At 47.3% G+C, this 24724-nt stretch overlaps 1 protein-coding gene across 1 annotated transcript in view; it reads left to right on the forward strand.

The window, feature by feature from the left end:
- LOC147098143 (scavenger receptor cysteine-rich domain-containing protein DMBT1-like) overlaps positions 1-24724 on the forward strand; it is a 94131-nt gene that overhangs the window by 42184 nt on the left and 27223 nt on the right. Inside the window, exons 2-4 of the mRNA XM_085970832.1 lie at positions 9616-9624; positions 10410-10724; positions 18521-18775. Coding sequence (XP_085826958.1) covers positions 9616-9624; positions 10410-10724; positions 18521-18775 — 579 coding nt within the window. The remainder of the gene's footprint in view (positions 1-9615; positions 9625-10409; positions 10725-18520; positions 18776-24724) is intronic.

Raw genomic sequence — 24724 nt, forward strand, 5'->3', positions numbered from 1 at the left:
AGAGGGAACTGGGGTGCATATTGACTAATATTTGAAGGTGACTGGGTAAGTTGAGATGGTAGTTTAGAAAGCGTATGGGTAATTGGCTTTGTTAATAGGGGCATTGATTATATAAAAAATTAGAAAATAATGCTAAAACTTTACAAATCTCTGGTTATGCCTCGGCTGGAGTATTGGATACAATTCTGTGCACCACACTTTAGAAAGTATTATCGGGTTATAGGCAAAAAGCAGGAACATGAAACTAAATTGAACAGCTCTTTCAAAGAGCCGGCACAGGTGTAATGGGCCGAATGGCCTCCTTCTGTTCTGTATGATTATGTGATCCAGATGCGGGGTCGGTGATGCATTTCGCTTATCAGACTCACACAGCTCAACAGCAGTGGATGGAACCTGGGCTGTTTTCTTCTATTAATGGGCAGATTCCTTCTCATTGGTGTATTTTACCAGACTGCAATTCACGGTTAACACCTTTCAAAATCTATTGGTTATTTTGAAAGAAACGTTGATTTCTGTACAAACTGTTTTCAAAGAACTAAGTTTCAGTTCTGTCGGGGTGTCGGAAGGTGCTGGAGGGTCGGCTCGGTATCTGCAAACAACATTCGGTTAATGTTCAGGTCCCGTCACTGTAACCAGCACCGGCGACGATGCCCCAGTCCTTCATGACTCTCTTTTTACTGCAGCTTCTCAAATGTGAGTCATCGTTGATTATTATTATAATATGTGCCTCATTAATATAATTATTGGTCTTTACTACTGAACACATTGAGGTGATGTGCAAAGTATATGTTGTTGTCTTGAATTTTAATCATGTCATGTGGAGTTTTATGAGATATCGGGACTGGTTTCTCAAACGCCTTCCACCTGCAGCACTTGTACAGAGAGAGCAGATTGGAGTTGTAAATCTAATTGGATTATTTAAACTGAGACTTTTAGAAGTAGAGCGCATTCACTGATAGAATAGAGTGTATCGGAGTCTGGGGTGTAAGTGAACTCATTGAGTGTAGAACACCAGTCAAAGCTGCACCTACTGCCGACTGAACACACACACACATTTCGGTCACAGATATTTTTCACTGGAAGTGCTGTCTGACCCGGTGTGATAGAGTGAACTGAAATACTTAAAAACGTTTTTAGCAGCATTAGAATTTTGGATGAGGTTTATAAATATTGTATAAGAAAATATTAACTACTGGTGGAACCAATATTGTAACAATTAGCATTAACCATTACAATAATTACAATTAAATAGATTCTCCAAATGTTAATGTTAGTAACATTTCCTAAATCTTTGGAAAATTTGCTGTGTGAGTTTTGTTGTTTAGTTAGTGGTTACCTTCAAAGTTATGAACTTTTAATATTAAACTATTTTTTCAATTTAATACATGAATATGTACAGACTGATGTAATAATGATGCTTTCTCAGTCTCCCTCCACCTGCTCCATTCTTTTTATACAGTGTCATGTAGAATTTAATGAGATTTTGGGACTTCTTTCTCAATCTCCTTAAACATGTTCCATAATTTTTGCTGAGATTTTTGGTCGGTGACTCCGTTCAGTATCTTTCTGTTTCCAGTGCGTGTTTGGTTATATTTATCAACATCTATCAATAACAAATGCTGGTTTACTGACAGGGAAACGTTATCGCACTGTTATCAGATAATTTGTGAGTTTAACAAAATATATTTCTGTGGTTTAATTTATTTTATTTTATAAAACTGATTGGATTCTAAAATCCTGTTTTGTAGATAATTTAAAGAACATTTTCTACAAATCATAGAATGGAGAAAAAAATATGAAATGTATATCACTCCCTGAATCATTTTCACAAATCGCCTGCTGATCAAATTCAATCTGAAGAAAACGGGCATATTTTCTTCAAATTTGTCATTCATTGGGATCGCATGAAGTGTATATTGAAATTATTACTTAATTTGTAGAATATTCATTTGATATATATTTTCAGCTGTTTGTTTGATTTTAAGTTCCATCAACTTGAAATAGGGAATCAATTATCAATTTCTGTTGTTGACAATCAGCGCGTTCAGAATATTGTTCATCTGATTAACACTTACTTTAAATTCCCAGTCGAGATTTGTGTCAATCTTAGATTTAAATCCGAAATCGGTCACAATAACGCGGCAATTTTGCTTTATTTTGTCCCCTGTGGCTCTTGTACAGACAGAGCAGACTGGAGTTGAAATTCTATCCGGATTATTTAAACCAAGCCTGCTGGAAGTAGAGCGCTTTCACTGATAGAATAGAATGTATCGGAATCTGGGGTGTGAGTGAACTCACTGAGTGTAGAACACCAGGCCAAGCTACACCTACTGCCGACTGAACCCACACATACATTTCGGTCACAGATATTTCTCACTAGAAGTGATGTCTGACCCCAGTGTTTTGCCGAGTCTGGAATTATCATGTTAGGCTGTTGAGCATTAGAGTGCTGTACAAGGTCTTTAATATTGTATAATAAGTATTAACTAGAGGTGAACCAATATTGTTTCAATTAGCATGCATGTTTAGTATTTTTAACTACACTATCCAAAAAGAATATATCACTAAAACTTCCTTCATCTCTGGGGAATTTACTGTGTGGGTGCTGTTGTTTAGTTTATCTATGGATAAGCTTTTTTTCTCATAATATGTACCTCATTAATAAAATTACTGTTCTTTACTACGCATTGAAGTGATGTGGAATGTAAATGTTGTTTTCTTGAATTTTAATAGCGTCATGTAGCGTTTAATGAGATATCGGGACTGGGTTCTCCATCGCCTTCCGCCTGCAGCTCCTGTACAGACAGAGCAGACTGTAGTTGAAATTCTAATAGGATTATGTAAACTGAGTCTGTTGGAAGTTGAGCGCGTTCACTGTTAGAATAGAGTGTATTGGAGTCTGGGGTGTGAGTGAACTCACTGAGTGTAGAACACCAGTCAAAGCTGCACCTACTGCCGACTGAACCCACACACATTTCTGTCACAGATATTTCTCACTAGAAGTGCTGTCTGACCCCCGTGTGAGAGAGTGAACTGATCTATTTAAAAAAACTTTATTGAGCATTAGCATGTTGGATAAGGTTTACAAATATTGTATAATAAAATAGTAACTAGTGGCGGAACCAATAGTGTATCAATTAGCATCAACCATTATTACAATTATAATTAAATAAAGTCTCCAAATATTGTTGTTCGTAATATTCCCTAAATCATTGCAGAAATTGTTCTGTGAGTGTTGTTGTTTAGTTAGTGAATATCTTCAAAATTATGAGCTTTTAATGTTAAACTATTTTTTGTACATTTACATGCACAGACTGATGTAATAATGACGCTTTCTCAGTCTCCGTCCACATGCCCCATACTTTTCATACACAATCATGTAGAATGTAATGAGATATTGGAACTTGTTTCTCAATTTCCCTCCACCTGCTCCATACTATTTTTTCAGTGTCATGTAAGGTTTAATGATATTTCGGGATTTGTTTTTCAATCTCCTGCCAGATGCTCGATATTTTTTGCTGAGGTTTTTGGTCGGTGACTCCGTTCATTTTCTCTCTGTTTCCAGTGTGTGTTTGGTTATATTTATTAATCTCCACCAATAACAAATGCTGGTTCACTGACAGGGAAACGTTATCTCACTGTTATCAGATACTTTGTGAGTTTAACGAAATATATTTCTGTGGCTAAATTTATTATTTTATAAAACTGATTGGATACTAAAATCCTGTTTTGTAGATAATTTAAAGAACATTGTCTGCAAATCATAGAACGGAGAATAAAGCATGAAATGAATCTCACTCCCTGAATCATTTTCACAAATCGCCTGCTGATCAAATTCAATCTGAAATAAACAGTCATATTTTATTCAAATGTGTCATTCATTGGGATCGTATGAAGTGAATATTGAAATGCTTTATGCAAATCGAAGAATTCTCATTTAAAACATATTTTGGGTTGATTCATTTTAAATTCCATCAACTACAAATAGGGAAACTTTACCCATTTCTGTCAATGTCATTCTATTCAGATGTAAGAATATTTTACATCTGAATAGCACTTATTTTAAATTCCCAGCTGAGTCTTGAGTAAAATTTTGTTTTTAAACAGAAACCAAGACACTACCGCAGCAGTTTTGTTTTGTTTTGTCCCCCTAGGCTCCTGCACAGACAGAGCAGACTGGAGTTAAAATTCTAATCGGATTATTTATACAAAGCCTGCTAGAAGTAGAGCGCATTCACTGTTAGAATAGAGTGTATCAGAGTCTGGGGTGTAAGTGAACTCACTGAGTTTAGAATACCAGTCAAAGCTGCACTTACTGCCGACTGAACCCACATACACATTTCTGTCACAAATATTTCTCACCAGAAGTGCTGTCTGACCCCGTGTGTTTCAGTGAACTGAACTATTTTAAATAGTTTATTCAGTATTAGAACGTTGGAGAATTAATTTCAATATTGTTAAATACTAACTAGACGTGGAACCAATATTGTTTCAATTTGCATTAATTAACAGTATAATCATTGTTAAGTTTACCCTCCAAAAAATGTTACTGAAATTTCCAAACTCTCTGGGATTGTGCGTATTGTTGTTTAGTCAGTGATGATCTTCAAAATTATGAACTTTTATCTGAAATTAATCATTCTATTTCATATATTTATATGTAGTGTTTAATGAGATTTCGGGACTGGTTTCTCAATCTCCTTCCTACTGCTCGATACCTTTTGCTGAGTTTGTCGGTCGATTACTTCAGTCATTTTCTCGCTGTTTCCAGTGTGTGTTTAGTTATATTTATTAATCTCCTTCTTTAACAAAATCTGGTTTACTGACAGGGAAACCTTCTCGCACTGTTATCAGATACATTTTACATTTAAAGAAATATGTTACCGTGATTCATTTTATTTGATATAATAAAACTGATTGGATACTAAAATTCTGTTTTGTAGATTTAAAGAACATTTTCTGCAAATCATAGAACGGAGAAAAAACATGAAATGTACATCACTCCCTGAATCATTTTCACAAATCGCGTGCTGATCAAATTCAATTTACAGATAATGGGCATATTAATGTGTCATTCATTGGGATCGTATGAAGTGAATATTGCAATGTGTTATTTAATTTGTACAATTTTATTTTAATATATATTTTGGGTTGTTCATTGATTTGAAAGTTCCATCAACTTCAAATTGCAAACAATTGTTCAACTATGTCTGTGTCAATAAACAGGTGTATTATATATTGCATCTGATTAACACTTACTTTAATTTTCAGAGGAGATTTGTGCCAAATTTAGATTTAAAATCGAAATCGAGCACAAATTCCACACCAGTTTGCTCTATTTTGTTCCCTGCGGCTCCCGTATAGACAGAGCAGACTGGAGTTGATATTCCAGTGGGGTTTAAAACCGAGCCTATTGGAAGCAGAGCGCATTCACTGTTAGAATAGAATGTATCGGAGTCTGGGGTGTAAGTGAACTCTCTGAGTGTAGAACACCAGTCAAAGCTGCACCTACTGCCGACTGAACACACACACACATTTCTGTCACAGATATTTCTCACTAGAAGTGCTGTCTGACCGCATGTGATACAGAGAATTGACCTATTTTTTAAAAGATAATTTGTTCAGCGTTGGAGTGTTGGACAAGGACTATATATATTGTAAAGTTAGATATTAACTAGAGGTGAAACCTATATTGCTTCAGTTAGTAATCATTATTAATTGAGCTCTTTTCAAGTACACTCGTCAAAAATGATGCTATTGAAATATCCTAAACCTCCCTAGGATTTGCTGTATGAGTATTTTTGTTTAGTTAGTGAGGATCGTCTAAGCTATGAGCTTTTTATATTAAATTAAGCTTTCTATTTCATACATTTGGATGAACAATGTCAAGTAATAATTAATGTTTCTCAGTCTCTTTCCAAATGGTCCATAACTTTTCTACAGAATCATGTAGTGTTTAATGAGATAACGGGATATATTTCTCAATCTCCTTCCACATGTCCCATACTTTATATGCTGTGTCATGTTTTGTTTAATGAGTTATAGGGACTTGTTTCTTATTATTCCTCCAATTGCTCCATAGATTTATATAGTGTCATGTAGTATTTAATGAGATAGCGGGATTGTTTCTCTATCTCATTCCACATGTCCCATGCTCTGGTAGCTTTGTGTAACAAATCCTGATTTTGTTTGTATATTTAACTACGGCAGATAGCGATCAGAGCACTTTGTCCTGTTCTTGTCAATATTCGATGCGTCTTTGTTGATTTTCTAACCATGGTAACTTTTATCCAGGCACTAGTTAAGGGCTATGGAGATATTTTGTTAGAAATTACTCTTTGCGCTGTTGATGCTCAGAGTCGGGATTGTTTGGTGTGAGCTCCCTCTGGTGTTTTACTGGAGGTTTTAACGTGCAATTAAAGTTTTTCAATTCATTTGCTTCATAAACCCAACGGGAACTCATTTAATTGTGAATGTTGTTCAAGTTGGACTTGATATAGTTTAATATAAAATAATTTTTTTGTAATTCTCGACACACCTGATAATCTGACAGGAGAAGAACTTTCATATAAACGCTGTGTATTGACTCTATTTTGTAATCTCACAATCACCAATTCTAACATAAGCGTTGAGTTTTTAAAGTTTTTGAGTAAATACAGAAAGATTATTCCCACTTGTCTGTCAATGGATAACAATAAATGATGAATGTGCAGGACAGGAGAGTGTTGTTCAGGACTGCTGAGGCTCTCCTGGAGTGGAAGCTTGTAATGCTCTGTCAACTTTTCAGAACCCGGACTTGAACGAGACCAGAGAGATTCTGTTTGGAAACTGCTCTCAATCAAGAATCCTTGCCAAACGCAGCTGAGGGCAAGAATCGGTGTCACGTTGTCTGTAATATATAACCTAGGGAATAGAAAGAGACCAGGTGATCTGGAGGGCAAAATATCATCAGCGGGATGGGGAGCAGATCAACACACTGTCTCTAGTATATAACATTTAGAATAGAAAGAGACCTGGAGAGCCGTGGGACACAATTTCATCAGGGGGGCTGGGAGCAGGTCAACGCACTCTCTCTAGTATATAACATTTAGAATAGAAAGAGACCTGGAGATCTGTGGGACACAGTATCATCAGGGGGGCTGGGAGCAGGTCAACACACTGTCTCTATTATATAACATTTAGAATAGAAAGAGACCTGGAGATCTGTGGGACACAATATCATCAGGGGGGTTGAGAGCAGGTCAACACACTGTCTCTAGTATATAACATTTAGAATAGAAAGAGACCTGGAGATCTGTGGGACACAGTATCATCAGGGGGGCTGGGAGCAGGTCAACATATTGGCTGCATTTTAAAAAGGAGCAAAGATTAACCAGTAAATGAGAGGACCATTAACCGAACATCATTAACGGGTAAAATGATGGACCAATCGGTGAGGACAGGTTACAAGAGAATTCGCTCAGCTGGAACTTAATGAGGAACAGCTAGCACGGAGATAGGAGGTGTGAGCCTGTCTAACCAACGGTTCATTTTGATTTGTTTCAGGAATTTAGAAATAAAATAGGTAACAGAAACTTCCAATTACAACTTTATGGAAGCTTTGACATTTCCACATGGAAAACATTGAATTAAACTAAAAGGCTCTAAAACTCATCACACAATAGCATAATCTATAATTTAATTTAAATTATACTAATATTCCATCCTGAACTTTGCATGGGAATCCTATACTTCGCTACTTAAAATCACTGTGAGAGCGCCTTCAAATTTGGCTGCACCCAAAAGTTTGTCACCATCCCCCGCATAATTCATGATGACATGCAAGGCGTTACACTGACCAATGGATCCAACACAAACCCAATTCACGTATGGATCGGTATCAAGCAAGGCTGTGTTATGGCAACAACGTTCTTCTCAATCTTCCTTGCGGCAATGCTCCATCCCACCCTCAGTAAGTTCCCTGCTGGAGTGGAGCTAATCTACAGAACAAACGGGAAACTGTTCAACCTCCGTCACCTCTAGTCCAGATCCAAAGTTGACCCATCCCCTGTCATTGAGTTACAGTATGCAGACGATGCTTGCGTCTGCGCGCACTCGGAGGTCGACCTCCAAACCATTGTGAACACCTTCACTGAAGCTTACAAGAGCATTGACCTTACACTAAACATCCATAAGACAAAGGTCCTCTACCAAGCTGCCCCCGCCACACAGTACTGCTCCCCGATTATCAAAATCGATGACGAGGCCTTGGACAATGTGGAACACTTTCTATACCTCGGAAGCCTACTGTCAACAAAGGCAGATGTCGGTAACGAAGTCCAACACTGCCAGTGTGCCAGCGCCGCCTTCGGTCGCCTGAGGAAGTGAGTGTTTGATGACCAGGACCTCAAACACAGCACCAAGCTCATGGTCTACAGAGCAGTAGTGATACCTGCCCTCCTGTAAGCTTCAGAGACATGCACCATGTACAGGAGGCACCTCAAATCCCTGGAGAGATAAAACCAACGCTGCCTCCGCAAGATCCTGCCAATCCATTGGCAGCATAGACACGCCAAAGTCAGTGTTCTCGCTCAGGCCAACATCCGCAGCATCGAAGCTTTGACCATGTTTGATCAGCTCTGATGGATGGGCCACATCGTCCGCATGCCTGATACGAAACTCCCAAAGCAAGCGCTCTACTCGGAGCTCCGACACGGCAAGAGAGCCCCAGGACACCCTCAAAGCCTCCATGAAAAAGTGCAACATCTCCACTGACAATTGGGAATCCCTGGCACAAGACCGCACAAAGTGGAGAAGCATTCAGGAAATCACCGAACACCTCGAGTCTCTTTGCCAGGAGCAAACAGAAGCGAAGCACAAGCAGTGGAAGGAGCGCACGTCAACCCGAGAACTCCACCCACCTGCCCCTTCAACCATCGTCGGCCCCACCTATGACAGAGACTGTAGGTCCATAATTGGACTAACCAGTCACCTGAGAACTCATTTTTAGTGCGGAACCAAGTCATCCTCGGTTCCGAGGGACTACCTAATATGAAGATGAAGAGCACTGCAGCTGTTAAAAGAGCTGCAATGCTCATCATCACCACCGCCTGCTCAGGGCAACTACACACGGGTAAAAATTTGTCAGAGCACCGTCACCACTAATTTTCAGGGCTAAGGGGAAAGGGCAGGGGACAGGGATTAATTGGATCGCATTTCAAAGAGCCAGCACAGGCAGGATGGGCCGAAAGTCCTCCATCTGTGCTGTGTCATTCTATGATTCTACAAGGAGCAGGTCCATCACCACCGCCTTCTCTGGGCACCTAAACACTGGTAATATATGGGGCCCGAGCACTGTCACCACAAGGAGAGAGTGTGCCCAGGTGTCAGTGTGTGTTTGTGTGAAAACAATTCTCGATAAACTGTTGGCACTTTACAAATGTCAGCTTGCTACATAGATTGTATTTGAGGTTTTATAAGTAATGAAGAACAGATGAAATCACAGGCCCCGTTTCACATTTTCACAACGAGACTGGAATTGTTACCCCACAGTTCGTTGTATGTGTGCATTTTCTTTCTGACATTTTTATTAATTTCTTGCCCCAGCGAACTCTAATTCTCAATGTCTCATTTCAGGCAGACCAGGTAATCGCTTTTCATTTTTACTTTATCTGGTATCTCTCTGCTCTGATCCATCCCATTGAATATTAAGGCTGGGTGACAATCTCAGCGTCTTTTCGATCACCGATTAACCAGCTCCTCGTGTGTCCATCGGACGGGAAGATTGTTTCCTGTGGACTGTTACTAAAGATCTTTAATTCCAGCTGAGAGGCGGCTGCTGCCTTCATGCAGAGCGACAATAAACGGGGCCCTGAAGGGCAGAGTGTGAAGGGCCGGCTCCATTGACACTGCTGCCGGTCCCACAGCAGCTCTCACATTCACCTCACCAATCAGTGCTGACATTAGCATCACATGACCATCCAGCCCCGCCTCTTCCTCTATTGTCTCCGGGGATTGGGGGGAATTTCTTCCAATCCTCACTGGGGCTGAGCTCGCACTACCTTGGCCAATCGGTACTGATCATGATGGACAGCTGACCATTGCAGCCACGCCTTTTTCTCAACCTCCGGAGGCTGGAATATATTCTGAGCCAATCGCCACCCCGATCCCGTGGGAGCCGCTCTGCTGCTGGGAACTTCCCGTTGACTCCCGGTTCCCTGCTCGTTTACACCGTTAATTAGTATTTTCCTCTCCCTTTTGCCATGTTTAATATTTACTCCGGGGTTTATTCGGGGTCTGAGCACAGTCTGATGTTCCCACTGATTCCTCACATGGTCCCTCTTGCCTGGTGAATGGGGGCGGTGCGTGCGCTGGGAGACTGTGGGTTTAATACACTCTAACCGCTTGATGTTATTTCTGATATTTTACAGAGACGGTGAAGCTGAGACTGGTGAATGGGGGCAGTCCTTGCGCTGGGAGACTGGAGATTCACTACAGGGGACAGTGGGGGACTGTGTATGGTGGTCTCTGGGACCTATGGGACGCCGCTGTTGTGTGCCAGGAGCTGGGCTGTGGGGCCGCGCTGTCAAGACCGGGCGGGGCTCACTTTGGGGAAGGGTCCGGACCCATTGTGACGTGGAATGTTCACTGCGGCGGGACCGAGGCCACTCTGCGGAAGTGTGGTTCAGCTCAATGGGGTCACTATTCCTTGTCACACTCCTGGGATGCCGGCGTCATCTGCGCAGGTAAAAATCTTTCTTCTGTCTCTCATCTCCCACCGCCTCTGATCGTTTACGGAAGAAAGCGGAAGTAAAATAAACAGCGTCTGTCCATCCCCGGAAAGCGAGAGATTATAATTCCAGTATTCCCTGGTTATTATTAAATTTATAGTATTAATATTAGGATTACTGTTTGTGTTAAATTATATTACTTATCTCTATATATAAATCGGTACATCTGTCTGTCTGTCTGTCTGTCTGTCATTCTGTCATTCTGTCTGTCATTCTGTCTGTCATCGCCTGTGCATCTGTCGGGCTATGCGCTTGAAAGTTACAGGGCGTACCTACGCGCGCGTTACCTCCAAAGAAAGCTTACGCTTCTGAGACGATTTTAAGCGTATTTACATTTCGGCCGGGCTAAAATCGCGCCCGCGGCATCTGGAAAACCTTCAACGTTCCGCTCATTAGCATCTCATTATCTGCTCATTAGCGACAGAGTGACCTCGAGGTCGACCAATCGTACGGCGGCTTGCTGCCGCGTGCGGCTGGGACGATTGACCAATCCTACGCTTTGGTCACCTGACGGTCGACCAATCGGTGCATGTGTGGGCGGGCCTTATCGTTCTGAACCGAGGTGAGTAGCCGCCATCTTGCTTCCATTCTTTTTCGTGCTTTCTGCGTCTTTCTTTTCAAATATACATTTCCAGCAAAATAAAATTCAATTTATTAAATTCTTTTAAAATAAATCACTCATTTGTAAATATTTTATCTCACCTGAACATTCTTTTTCCTACCTTTGCCCGATTTTTTCTTAGGCCTGAAAGCCTGGGCCTTTCTTGCCCAGCCAGGCCCGAGCTAGTTAACTGGGCTGCTGCAAAGCTCCTCGCCACACCGCTCCCACGGGGACGGGGGGGGCGGGGCTTGGACAGCGCGGCTCTCGGCCGGGGTGGGTGGGGCTTGTAGAGCGCGGCTCTCGGCCGGGGGTGACGGGGCTTGGAGAGCGCGGCTCTCGGCCGGGGGTGCGGGGCTTGGAGAGCGCGGCTCTCGGCCGGGGGGGGCGGGGCTTGGAGAGCGCGGCTCTCGGCCGGGGGGGGCGGGGCTCGGAGAGCGCGGCTCTCGGCCGGGGGTGGCGGGGCTTGGAGAGCGCGGCTCTCGGCCGGGGGTGCGGGGCTTGGAGAGCGCGGCTCTCGGCCGGGGGGGGCGGGGCTTGGAGAGCGCGGCTCTCGGCCGGGGGGGGCGGGGCTCGGAGAGCGCGGCTCTCGGCCGGGGGTGGCGGGGCTCGGAGAGCTGGGCTCTCGGCAGTGCGGGGCGGCGCGGCAGGGTTACCCCGGCAACCGGGCGTGGCCGTGCCTGTCTCTCAGCCTCAAGCCCTCCCTTCCTCCCTCCCCCCGCCCTCCCTCCCCCTCCCTTCCCCCCCGCCCCCCTTCCCTTCCCCCCCGCCCTCCCTTCCCCCACCACCCCCTTCCCCCTCACCCTCCCTTCCCCCCCTTCCCCCCTCCCTTCCCCCCCGCCCTCCCTTCGCCCCCGCCCTCCCTTCCCCCCACCCGCGCTCTCTACCCCGCAGTCACTCTCTCTCTACCCCCCAGTCGCTCTCTCTCTTCCCCCCCCAGTCGCGCTCTCTCTCTCTCTCTCTCTCCCCCCCCCAGTTGCTCTCTCTCTCTCTCTTCCAACAACAACATGCCCTCGAAAAAGCCTCGGCACCGCCGGGCACTTCAGCTAGTCTATACATATTAAAGGATACGTCTGTCTGTCTGTCTGTCTGTCCTTCGGTGTGTCTGTCCGGCTATACACTATAAAGTTATAGAGCATACCTACACGTACGTTACATCAAAAGAAAGCTTACGATTCCGGAACGGTCGTAAGGGTATTTATGTTTCAGCGAGAAAAAAATTGCACCTGCGGTATCCAAAAAACTTTCAAAATTCCTCATTATCTCATTATCCGCTCATTAGCATCGAGTGACGTTGAGGTCGACCAATCGTACGGTCGAGCGACCCGATGGTCGACCAATCACTGCTTGGGGTGGCGGGTTCTTGGCACGTGCGGGCGGGCCCTCTTAGAGTCGAGTGACGGGACGATTGACCAAACCTATGCTTCGGTGACCTGACGGTCGACCAATCGGTGTGTGTGTGGGCGGGCCTTATCGTTCTGAACCGAGGTGAGTCGCCACCATCGTGATTCCAAACTTTTCATTTCTTTTTCCCGCTTTCTGCGTCTATAAAAAAAAAGCTGCTTTTAAAACACATATTGTTTTTAAAAAAAGTTAATTACTTTCTAATCTTTTATCTAATCTCTTTAATTTTCCTACTTTTCCCCGTTTTTGCAGGTAGGCCTCGAAGCCTGGGTGTCTGTTGCCAGCCATGCTGGACGCTAGGCAATTGTTTTCTGGCAAGCTCCCAACACCCCTCACACCCCACCCCCCCCGCCCCCACCGCTGGGCCCGATTTCGAATCAGTGGCCAGCCATCTTGGTAAAGGCTGGCTGGGCTCAATGCAAGCTCCTGGCGCTTCATTCGGGGTGGAGGGCGGGGCTCAGGAGGGGAGGGGGAGCGGAGAGGGTTAGCCCGGCAACTGGGCTCACCAGCCGTAATCGACCGTCTCAAGCCGCTCAGGCCCAGTCCTGGAGATCGGGAGGCGGAGTGGGGAGGAGGGTTACCAAGGCAACCAGGATCGGCCAGCTGCAATTGGCCATCTCAAGCTGCCTGGCCCGGCCTCGGGAGCGCGGGGCTCGGGCTGACCGGGGCGCTGCGCTCGGCATGTCAGTGCGTGGGGCGGCACGGAGCTCAGCGGAGCCATCGCCAGCAGAGGAGAGAGCCCCCCTCCCTCTCCCCATCCCCCCCTTTCCCCCACTTTCCCCCTCCCCCCCTTTCCCACATTTCCCCCTCTCCCATCCCATTTTCCCCCTTTCCCCCCCTTTCCACACCTCTCCCCCCCTTTCCCCCTCCCCCCTTCCCACCCCTCCCCCCCTTTCCCCCCTCCCCACATTTCCTCCCCCTCCCAACCCTTTCCACCCTCCCCCCATTCCCCTCCTCCACCCCATTTCCCCCAACTCCCCTCCCCTTTCCCAACGCCTCCCCCCATTTCCCCCCTCCACCCTTTCCCCCTCTCCCCCTATCCCCTCCCCTCCCCTTTTCCCCCTCCCCTTTCCCCCTGACACATTCCCCCCTTCCACGCCCCTTTCTCCCCCTCCCCTTTCCACCCTTCCCACCCTCCCCTCCCTTTCCCCCCCTTCCTTCCCCTTCCCTTTCCCTCCCCTTCCCCTTCCTTTTCCCACCCCTTCCCCCCATTCCACCCCCTCCCCCCCTTCCCCCCCTCCACTCCCCTTTCCCCCCTCCCATCCACTTTCACCCCCTCCCCTCCCCTTTCTCACCCCCTCCCCCCTTTCCCCTCCCCTCCCCTTTCCCCCCTCCCCTTTCCCCCTCCCCTTTCCCCCTCCCCTTTCCCCCCTCCCCTTCCCTTTCCCGCCTTCCCCTTGCCCCCTCCCCTTTCCCCCTTCCCTTCCCTTTCCCTCCCCTTCCCCCCCTCCGCTTCCCCCCTTCCCCCCTTTCCCCCCTTCCCCCCAGTCGCGCTCTCTCTTCCCCCCAGTTGCGCTCTCTCTTCCCCCCAGTCACGCTTTCTCTTCCCCCTAGTCGCGCTCTCTCTTCCCCCCAGTCGCTCTCTCTCTTCCCCCCAGTCAGTCTCTCTTCCCCCCAGTCACTCTCTCTCTTCCCCCCGTCGCTCTCTCTTTTCCCCCCAGTCACTCTCTCTCTTCCCCCCAGCCGCTCTCTCTCTGCCCCCCAGTCGCTCTCTCTCTTCCCCCAGTCGCTCTCTCTCTTCCCCCAGTCGCTCTCTCTCTTCCCCCCAGTCGCTCTCTCTCTTCCCCCCAGTCGCTCTCTCTCTTCCCCCAGTCGCTCTCTCTCTTCCCCCAGTCGCTCTCTCTCTTCCCCCAGTCGCTCTCTCTCTTCCCCCAGTCGCTCTCTCTCTTCCCCCAGTCACTCTCTCTCTTTTCCCCCCAGTCGCTCTCTCTCTCTTCCCCCAGTCGCTCTGTCTCACTCTTCCCCCGAGCCGCTCTCTCTCTCTCTTCCCCCCAGTCGCTCTCTGTCTTCCCCCCAGACGCTCTCTGTCTTCCCCCCAGTCGCTCTCTGTCTTTGCCCCAGTCGCTCTCTCTCTTCGCCCCAGTCGCTCTCTCTCTTCGCCCCAGTCGCTCTCTCTCTTTGCTCCAGTCGCTCTCTCTCTTCCCCCCAGTCGCTCTCCCTCTATCCCCCAGTCGCTCTCTCTCTTCCCCCCGTCGCTCTCTCTCTTCCCCCCAGTCGCTCTCTCTCTTCCCCCCAGTCGCTCTCTCTTCCCCCCAGTCACTCTCTCTCTTCCCCCCAGTCACTCTCTCTCGTCCCCCCAGTCGTTCTCTCTCTTGCCCCCCAGTCGCTCTCTCTCTCAATTCCAACAACAACATGCCCTCTCAAAAGCCTCGGCACCGCCGGGCATCTATATATATATAAAAGGATAGATCTGTCTGTCTGTCTGTCTGTCTCTCTGTCCTTCGGTGTGTCTGTCCAGCTATACACTCTAAAGTTATAGAGCATACCGACACGTGCGTTGCATCAAAAGATAGCTTACGATTCCGGTACGGTCATAAGCGTATTTACTTTTCGGCGAGACAGAAATTGCGGCCGCGGTATCAAAAAAAGTCCAAATTCCGCTCATTAGCATCTTATTATCCACTCATTAGCATAGAGTGACATTAAGGTGGACCAATCGTACGGTCGAGCGACCCGATGGTCGACCAATCGCTGCGTGGCGGGGGCGGTTTCGTCGCGCATGCGGGCGGGCCCTCCTAGAGTCAAGTGACAGGACGATTGACCAATCCTACCCTTCGGTGACCTGATGGTCGACCAATCGGTGCATGTGTGGGCAGGCCTTATCCTTCTGAACCGAGGTGAGCCGCCACCATCTTGATTCCAAACTTTACATTTCTTTTTCCCGCTTTCTGCGTCTATTAAAAAAAAAGTTGCTTTTAAAACAAATATTTTTTTTATTTAAAGTTAATTACTTTCTAAATCTTTTATCTAATCTCATTAATTTTCCTACCTTTCCCAGTTTTTGCAGGTAGGCCTCGAAGCCTGGGCGTCTGTTGCCAGCCATGCTGGACCCTAGGCAAGCTCCTCCCACCCATCAACCCCACCCCCCGCTGGGCCTATTCCGAAACAGCGGCCAGCCATCTTGGTAAAGGCTGGCTGGGCTCACTGCAAGCTCCTGGCGCTTCATTCGGGGGGGGCGGGGCTCGGGAGGGGAGGCGGAGCGGAGAGGGATACCCTGGCAAACGGGCTCGCCACCCGCAATCGGCCATCTCAAGCCGCTCAGGCCCAGGCCCGGTCCCGGAGATCAGGAGGTGGAGAGGGGAGGAGGGTTACCAAGGAAACCGGGCCCGGCCAGCGGCAATCGGCCGTCTCAAGCCGCCTGGCCCAGCCTCGGGAGGGCGGGGCTCGGGCTGACTGGGGCGCTGCGCTCGACATGTCAGTGCGTGGGGTGGCACGGAGCTCAGCGGAGCCATCGCCGGAAGAGCGGAGAGGGTCTGCTGGCTCCCTCCTCCACCCCTCCCCTCCTCTCCCCCTCACCCCCTCCCCTCCCCCTCCCCCTCTCCCCCTCCCCTCCTCTCCCCCTCCCATCCCCCTCCCCCCGCTACCCCCCTCTCCCTCCCCCCTCCCCACTCCCCCTCCCCTCCCCCCAGCCTTCTCCCCCTCAACGCCTTCCCCCCTCCCCCTTCACCCCGCCCGCTCCCCTTCCCTACCCTCCCATCCCCTTTCCCCCTCCCCTCCCTTCCCCCGCCTCCCCTCCCCTTCCCCTGCCCCCCTCCCCTCCCTTTCCCCCTCCCCTCCCCCCCTCCCCTTTCTCCCCCCCTCCACCCTCCCCCCTCCCCTCCCCTCTTCCACCCCTGCCCCCCTCCCCATTCCTCCCTCCCCCCTCCCCTTCCCCACCCCCCTCCCCTTCCCCTCCCCCTCCCCCTCCTTCTCCCCTTCCCCACACCCTCCCCTTTCCCCTCCCTCCACCCCTCCCCCCTTCCCCCTCTCCCCCTCCCCTCCCCCCTTCCCCCTTCCCTCCCCTCCCCCCTTCCCCTCCCCTCCCCCCTTCCCCCATTCCCTCCCCTTTCCCCCATCCCCTTTCCCCCATCCCCTCCCCTTTCCCCCTCCCCTTCCCCCTTCCCCCCATTCCCCCCTTTCCCCCCTTCCTTCCCCCCAGTCGCGCTCTCTCTTCCCCCCAATCGAGCTCTCTCTTTCCCCCAGTCGCGCTCTCTTTCCCCCAGTCGCTCTCTCTCTTCCCCCCAGTCGCTCTCTCTCTTCCCACCAGTCTCTCTCTCTCTCTTCCCCCCAATCGCTCTCTCTCTTCCCCCCCAGTCGCTCTCTCTCTTCCCCCCGTCACTCTCTCTCTTCCCCCCAGTCGCGCTCTCTCTTCCCCCCAGTCGCTCACTCTCTTCGCCCCAGTCGCTCTCTCTCTTCCCCCCAGTCACTCTCTCTCTCTCTTCCAACAACAACATGCCCTCAAAAGACCCTCGGCACTGCTGGGCACTTGAGCTATTTATTATATATAATAAACACCCCCACCGGGAGCAGTAAATACCTGACACTCGGCACATTTACAATGCAGACAGAACAAGTTTCCATTGAGATTTGCCCCAAAGCCGCAGTGATTGAGCTGACCGGCTGGAAATGTCACAATCTCAATCCAACTCTCCATTCTCAACCCAACAGCCGCTACCGGGCATGCGCCGTGAGCCCGGCTGTGCGCCTGCGCTAATCGCTTGTTGTGCGATCTGATATTATCCACAGACTGTGAATCTGAGACTGGGGAGGGAGGTTTCTCAGCCTCGGGGAGCCTGGGCAATGGGTCCGCGGTTACTGTGGGCAGCACGGGAGGAACTACACTGTAAGACCCCACAGCTGCCTGAATTTACTATTTTGACACTTAGATAGATAATGAAACGGCAATAAGGACAGAATCTTAGAGAAGATCAGTAAACGGTTCCAATAAATACACACCATCCCATGGAACTGCTGGTAAAAGAGTGGAGAATTCTCCTGCAAGCCTTGCCCATATCTCACGCCCCGTCACTGTTAACACAGATGTATTATCTATTTACTCCATTTGCTGGTCGTGGCATCATGCTGTGCTCAACATGTCCCTGAAAAATGCCGGTATAGAGACTGGTGAATGGATGTTAATTTCCCAGAAGGATTATATTAGAACAATTCACCCAACAAGTAAGTACACAGAGGTGTACAGGGCCGGGAATACCTGGATATCTGGAGCTTCTGCTGCTCCTGGATATTTCCCAGCCCTCGGTCCGTTTTTCTTCAGGTCTTTATCCATGTCATTCTTGAATTTGCCGAATCTGATTACTGCATATCTCGCGATTCAGTTTAAGTCCTCCCACTACTCAGCACTCTGAAAGATCCGTCCGTGTGAGTGAGCTAAACGCCTCACCAGCCCACAATAATTAGACACTTCCTCTATTTTGTGACCGAAACATTTGATTTACTTTCATCAACATTTCACCGTCTTAGTGCCGATAATGTTGCCGTCCCTGGATTAAATTTTCAAAGTTCAAATGAAAACCACCGGATAGATGGGACTATCTAAAAACATTCATAATATACACGGCGATAAGACAGGAATTGATAACAACAACATTTCCCCTCACATGTTGACACAATGAAGCCAGTGTTTAAGGTCTGTCTCACCTGACTAAATAAACAGGACAATCGGATTATTGATGAGATTACAGAAACTCTCACCACATTTTAATATAAAGCGCCTTAAATTGCTCACTGTTTATTTCAATATAATTGACAGGAAGTGCCAAGCCCAGACTGGTGAATGGGAGCAGTCCCTGTGCGGGGAGACTAGAGATTTACGGGACTGGAACCTGGAGCACAGTTTGCGGTGATGGGACCTGGTTCTTACCGAATGCGGAAGCTGTTTGTAACGAGCTGGGCTGTGGCTCTGCAGCAGCAGCGCCGCTTGATGCTCACTTTGGAGAAGGATCAGGGCCTGTTATTGGTCCGCCTGGATGCGGACACCAGCGGGATGTTGGAGTAATCTGTTCAGGTACAAACTGACTGTTATGGAAACATACGGGTTACCAACAAGTAGTGTGCGGCCGCCTCGAGTCGATAGCGAAAGATTAGAAATATTCTCATCTCGATAAACGGGAGCGGGGGGGAGGGGAAATTTAAACAGCGTTTAGTTTTACATTTCTTCACTTTCAGTTGAAAAGACAGAATGTTCTACACATGGCCGTTATAATTCACTGCTAACATTGGCTGATTTGTCCAATCATAAGTTAGTTGCTATTTTTCAATCCGATTACCTTGACGGGACACTACAGATAGGTCAGTGAACCGCGACTCTTAGACGGAATGTTCAATTTCCTCCCACGTGCAGCTAAAATGTCTTGATCAGTGCAGAGAATAGGGCAGTTTCACAGAGCTGAGAAGGGGTCGGCATTTGACCCCCCTGCTGCTGAGCGGGCCCTCACTGCACCTGCTATTGTTTGTGCCGGCGCTGCACCTTGTGCCCAGCGGTCTCAGTGCCTTTAATAAAGTTCCTGTTGTGTGGACTTTCCTTATATCTCCTGTTGAGTGGTTTTCACTGCACCAGCTATTGACTGGGGTTTCCCTGCACCAGCTATTGACTGGGTTTTCCCTGCACCAGCTGTTGACTGGGTTTTCACTGCACCAGCTATTGACTGGGGTTTCCCTGCACCAGCTATTGACTGGGTTTTCCCTGCACCAGCTGTTGACTGGGTTTTCACTGCTCCAGATGTTGACTGGGTTTTCCCTGCACCAGCTGTTGACTGGGTTTTCACTGCACCAGCTATTGACTGGGTTTGCACTGCTCCAGCTGTTGTCTGGGTTTTCACTGCTGCAGCTAGTGACTGGGGTTCCACTGCTCCAGATATTGACTGGGATTTCACTGCTCCAGCTATTAACTGGGTGAGCACTGCTCCAGCTGTTGACTGGGTTTTCACTGCTCCAGCTATTGACTGGGTTTTCACTGCTCCAGCTATTGACTGGGTTTTCACTGCTCCAGCTATTGACTGGGTTTTCACTGCTCCAGATATTGACTGGGTTTTCACTGCTCCAGCTGTTGACTGGGTTTTCACTGCTTCAGCTGTTGAGTGGGCAGTCACTGTTCGAGTGACAATTGTGGTCTTACCTCACCCTTTAATTAAAACGATAAAGCTAGAAATCACAGTAAGAATAATACAAATATGTTCTGCTTTTAACAATCTGTGGGGAAGCGATAAAAACGAGGGCTAGAAATTAATTATAGCTCAGGAGTTGGCGGTGGCATTAGCAAAGTTGGAGAATTAACGCCAGGCACTAATGCTTTGGACGGCATGCAAAATTCGTGCTCTCTGTTCAAAGAAATGATTGGAGTCCTAAGTCAAGTCTTAAAACCCAAACTCATTGGCGTTACATTCAAAGGGTGGGCTGTGCCTGGCAAGGTGACTAGAGTCGGGGACCTGCTCGATGGCGGAGGAGCAGGCTAATGGCGCCACAGGAGCTGGCGCTGTGCCTGTCTTGGGCCAACGTCTGGCTCACAGTCAAAGCCATCGAGTCGGTGAAAGTGGCACTGGGCCCCGACTCCACTGGGTGTATCGAGGTGGCTCAAGCACATGGGGCAATCCCGTCCAAGCTTTCCCACATTCAGATGGAATTCCTCATCGGCGCCTGGCCGCGAAAGTCCCCTTGGGAACCGGCGCCTCACAACTTGAGCCGTCTCGAGGAAATATTCTCCGTGCCTTTTCATTCCGCACGGAGGTATTCCCTGTATGGGCTGCTCCTGCACACTCTCCACTTTGCCATCTTTGCCTGCCATCCGGACACACCTTGGTGTGCCATCTTGCCGTCCGGCGGAGGCTGAGGCACCCAATCGAGGGCTCTGTATGCGGGAATCCTCCCTTGTTCAATCGGGGACTTGGCCTGGAGGGTGTTGCACGAAGCAGTCCCGTGCAATATGGTTTTAAATAGGTTCATGGACTCCCAGGCTGCCTGCATTTTCTGCAGCCTGGAGGAGTCCGTGTTTCATGTCTATGCAGAATGTGAGAGGTTGCAGCCCCTCTTTCACTACTTGAAGGGGCTGCTCCTCGATTTTTGGCTGCACTTCAGTCCCACGCTCTTGATCTTTGGTCACCCGGTTCAGAGGGGAGCGGGCAGGTCAGAGGACCTTCTCATAGGACTGCTCCTGTGCCTGGCCAAAATAGCCATCAATTGGTGCAGGCAGCAGGCGGTCGAGGGGATTGTTCGGCCCAATTGCCTGCCACTCTTCCGCGTCCATGTTCGCGCCCGGGTGGCCCTGGAGATGGAGCACACAGTGTCCACCGGCATGCTTGAGGCTTTTCGCGACCGGTGGGTGGTGCGGGGACTGGAGTGCATTATCAATTTGAAGAACCAAATTTTATTTTGATTTGTTAAGTTTTAACAGAATCACAGAATCACAGAAACCCCACAGTGCAGATAGAGGCCATTTCGGCCCATCGAACCTGCACCGACACATATCCCACCCGATCCCCGTAACCCCTACACCAACACATATCCCAGCCTATCCCCGTAACCCCACGTATTTAATCCCCCTAACACTAAGGGTCAATTTATCATAGCCAATCAACCTAACCCGCACATCTTTGGACTGTGGGAGGAAACCGGAGCACCCGGAGGAAATCCACGCAAACACGGGGAGAATGTGCAAACTCCACACAGACAGTCGCCCGAGGCCGGATTCGAACCCAGGTCCCTGGCGCTGTGTTATTTAAAGCTTTATTAATTTACAGTCAATTTGTTTAAGCACCCAATCAAAAGACTACACTCAAAGGGTTTACCAATACTGACTGTAGTCTAATCGCAAATCATCATTGTCACAGGCTATTTTCACTTCTTAAAGGGGAGGTTCATTGTTGCTGCAGCACCTCATTCTCAGCATTGCTGGCTGTGCAGCTGCCTCAGCAAGCAGAAACAGAACAAGGAGAAGTAGCCAAAGGACTGAACCAGGTGTGCTCATGTCAGATCCATGTCCCAGGGAGAGAGCCGCAGTTTCTCCAATGAAGAATTGGAGGCATTGCTTTTTGCTGTGGAGAGACGGAGGCTGGTGCTCTACCCAGAAAGTGGCAGGAGGCCCTCATCACAAGTCTTGCATACCATGTGGAGGGAGGTAGCGGAATACATCTTGGGCAGTACTGTGGTCCCCAGAATCGACACACAGTGGAGGAAGAAATTTAACTACCTCACTCGGGTGGTCAGAGTGAACAAATGCTTCAACAAATGCAACAGAGCGCCATCGATTCCATAATCTTCACACACTGCCCAAAGTATCGGCGCCGTTGTGGGGGGAGTGGGTGGCGGGTGGGTTGATGGCGAGATTTGCCCCACGGCGCTGGAATCGTCGTGGCTCACCCCAGTGATAATGCTCTAGCAGGAGGTGATAAGGTATAGAATTTCTCCCCCTATAATTTTCACCGGATAATACAGAGATTACCCAGCGAGTTGGATATTTGCACACCTGGGGAACGACCTGATTGCAATGATTTTTGAACCTTCCGGAATTTCAACATCACAACAGTGTCCTCCGGTCAATCCAAATACTCCAGAGGCAGACGTAAGTTTACTTTTGATTACATTTGCTCTCTTTTTATTAACTATTTCCTGCAACAATCTAAGACATTACAACGGCTCTGTTCCTTTCTAATTCTGAAACAGCTGAACCAGTGAACACTACTCACCTCCTGAAGCCCAAAGATTACAAGTTTACCACAGCCCAGATACTGCTTTCTGTGACAGGAACAGCGACCAATGCCCAACATTATGAACATGACAATATTTGAACCATTACATATAATCACTGTAGGGTTCCTCTACATAATAAACATTCTGCCAAGGAATTACGGAAAAACTGCACCGTTAGAAAGAGCAGGGGTAATCAGCAATGTTCAAATATGTTATTATTTTTAATACCCAATTCACTTCCAGTAAAAGCAGCAGTAGAATCCAGCAACGATTGATTAATTTATTATATTTAATCCCATCTCAAATTCCACTAAAAAATATTTTTAAACAATTGATACTGTTGTTATACCTCAAGAAAGGAATATTAAACACAGCAGAGTTTCATTATTTAGTTAATTTAACAGTCAATGTATAACCCGGAAAAGCAAAACACAACCACTGAAGCGCTTGATTTTTAAGTATATATGGATAGCTAGCTGGCTATAGAAGAGAAAACAGAGTAGGGGTTAACTGTAGTTACTCAGTTTGGCAAATGGTGGGAAGAGGCGTTCCACAAGGAGCGGTGCTGCGACTTCAGTTGTTCACCATTTACATTAATGATTTGGAATCGGGAGCACAATTTTAAATTTGCAGAGGACACAAAATTATGCGTTATCTTAATGTTGTATAGAACTTTTGTGAGACCACACTTGGAGTACTGAGAACATTTCTGATCTCCATATTATAAAAAGGATATAGAGGCACTGGAGAAGGTGTAAACAAGATATACTAGATTGATCCCAGAACTGAGAGGTTATATCTATCAAGAAAGATTGAATAGACTGGCGCTCTTTTCTGTAGACAAGAGAAGACTGAGGGGTGACCTGATAGAGGTCTTCAAGATTATGAAAATGTTTGATAGGGTAGTGGTAGAGAAGGTGATTCCACTTTATGACTAAGACCAGAACTAGAGGCCATAAAAATAAGATAGTCACTAATAAATCCAAAAGGGAATTGAGAAAAAACTTATTTACCCAGAGAGTGGTGAGTATTTGGAACTCGTTACCACAGGGAGTACTTGAGGTGAATATCATAGATTCATTCAAGCAGAAGCTACATAAGCGCAGGAGGGAGAAAGGAATAGAAGGATATGTTGATGGGGTGAGGTGAGGAGTGCTGGGAGGAGCCTATTGTGGAGCATAAACACTGGTATGGGCCTGTTGGGCCGAATGGCCTGTTTCTGTGCTGTAAATAATTTATAACTTTGTAATTATATTGAATCATCCCGTCACAATCGGTTAATAGAGCAATAAAAAACTTGCATCATTTAATTATTCTGTAGAGTTTCTCTCCGATGTCTAAAGGGGCAGAATTAATAATTGTTTAATCAGTTATAGACAACCTCACATCCCAGGAAATGAGCAGTTTGGAATTGGCCGTTCATTATATACATCGGCCGATTTCACATTTCATTGACTTCAGTACAAAAGGAAAATCAGGCGAAGTGAATATTTGCCTTTCAGTTCCATGTTGCCCGGATCACGCCATCGCCCAAAGTTAAAATGACTCCATGGTGATCTTTCTTGGTTTAAATCTGAGCATGTGCTTCATCAATTGCAGATAATGTTCATGGGACAGAAACAAACTGAACCATCTCTGACGAATTAATTCCAAGTTTGCAGATCCAATTTTTACATTTGTGCAATAATGTGAAATCGGCAACAGCAATTATGCTCCCCATTTTACGTGTCTCCGGATTTTTATTTCTATAGACATCAATTGATATAAAAATAAGGGGAGATGTAAAATGAGCTGCAGATTCAATATCACAGATTTATATCATCAAGCCAAGTCAATATTCCCCTAAATCACTGAAATTAGAATAGAGAAGTGTGTGTGAAAAAAAGAATGTTATTTCAACCGGGTTTCAGTCAGCCTAATACAAACTGACAATACTCCACCTGTTGGGAGTTGGACTTGATAAAAAGAAAGAAATTCCTGGATTTATATAGCGCCTTTCACGACCACTGGACGCTCCAAAGCGCTTTACATTTCAAGGTGGAGTAACTGTTGTAATGTGGGAAACGCGGCAGCCAGTTTGCGCCCAACGATGACCACGAACAGCAATGTGATAATGACTAGATAATCTACTTTTGTTATGTTAGTTGAGGGATAAATGTTGGCCAGGACACCGGGGATAACTCCCCTGCTCTTCTTCGAAATAGTGTCAGGCGATCTTTTACATCCACCTGACCAGACGGTGTCTCGGTTTAACATCTCATCCACAAGAGAG

The sequence above is a fragment of the Somniosus microcephalus genome, chromosome 30 (genome assembly GCF_052327205.1).
Source record: "Somniosus microcephalus isolate GS21.2 chromosome 30, FLI_Smic_1.0, whole genome shotgun sequence".
NCBI lineage: Eukaryota > Metazoa > Chordata > Chondrichthyes > Squaliformes > Somniosidae > Somniosus > Somniosus microcephalus.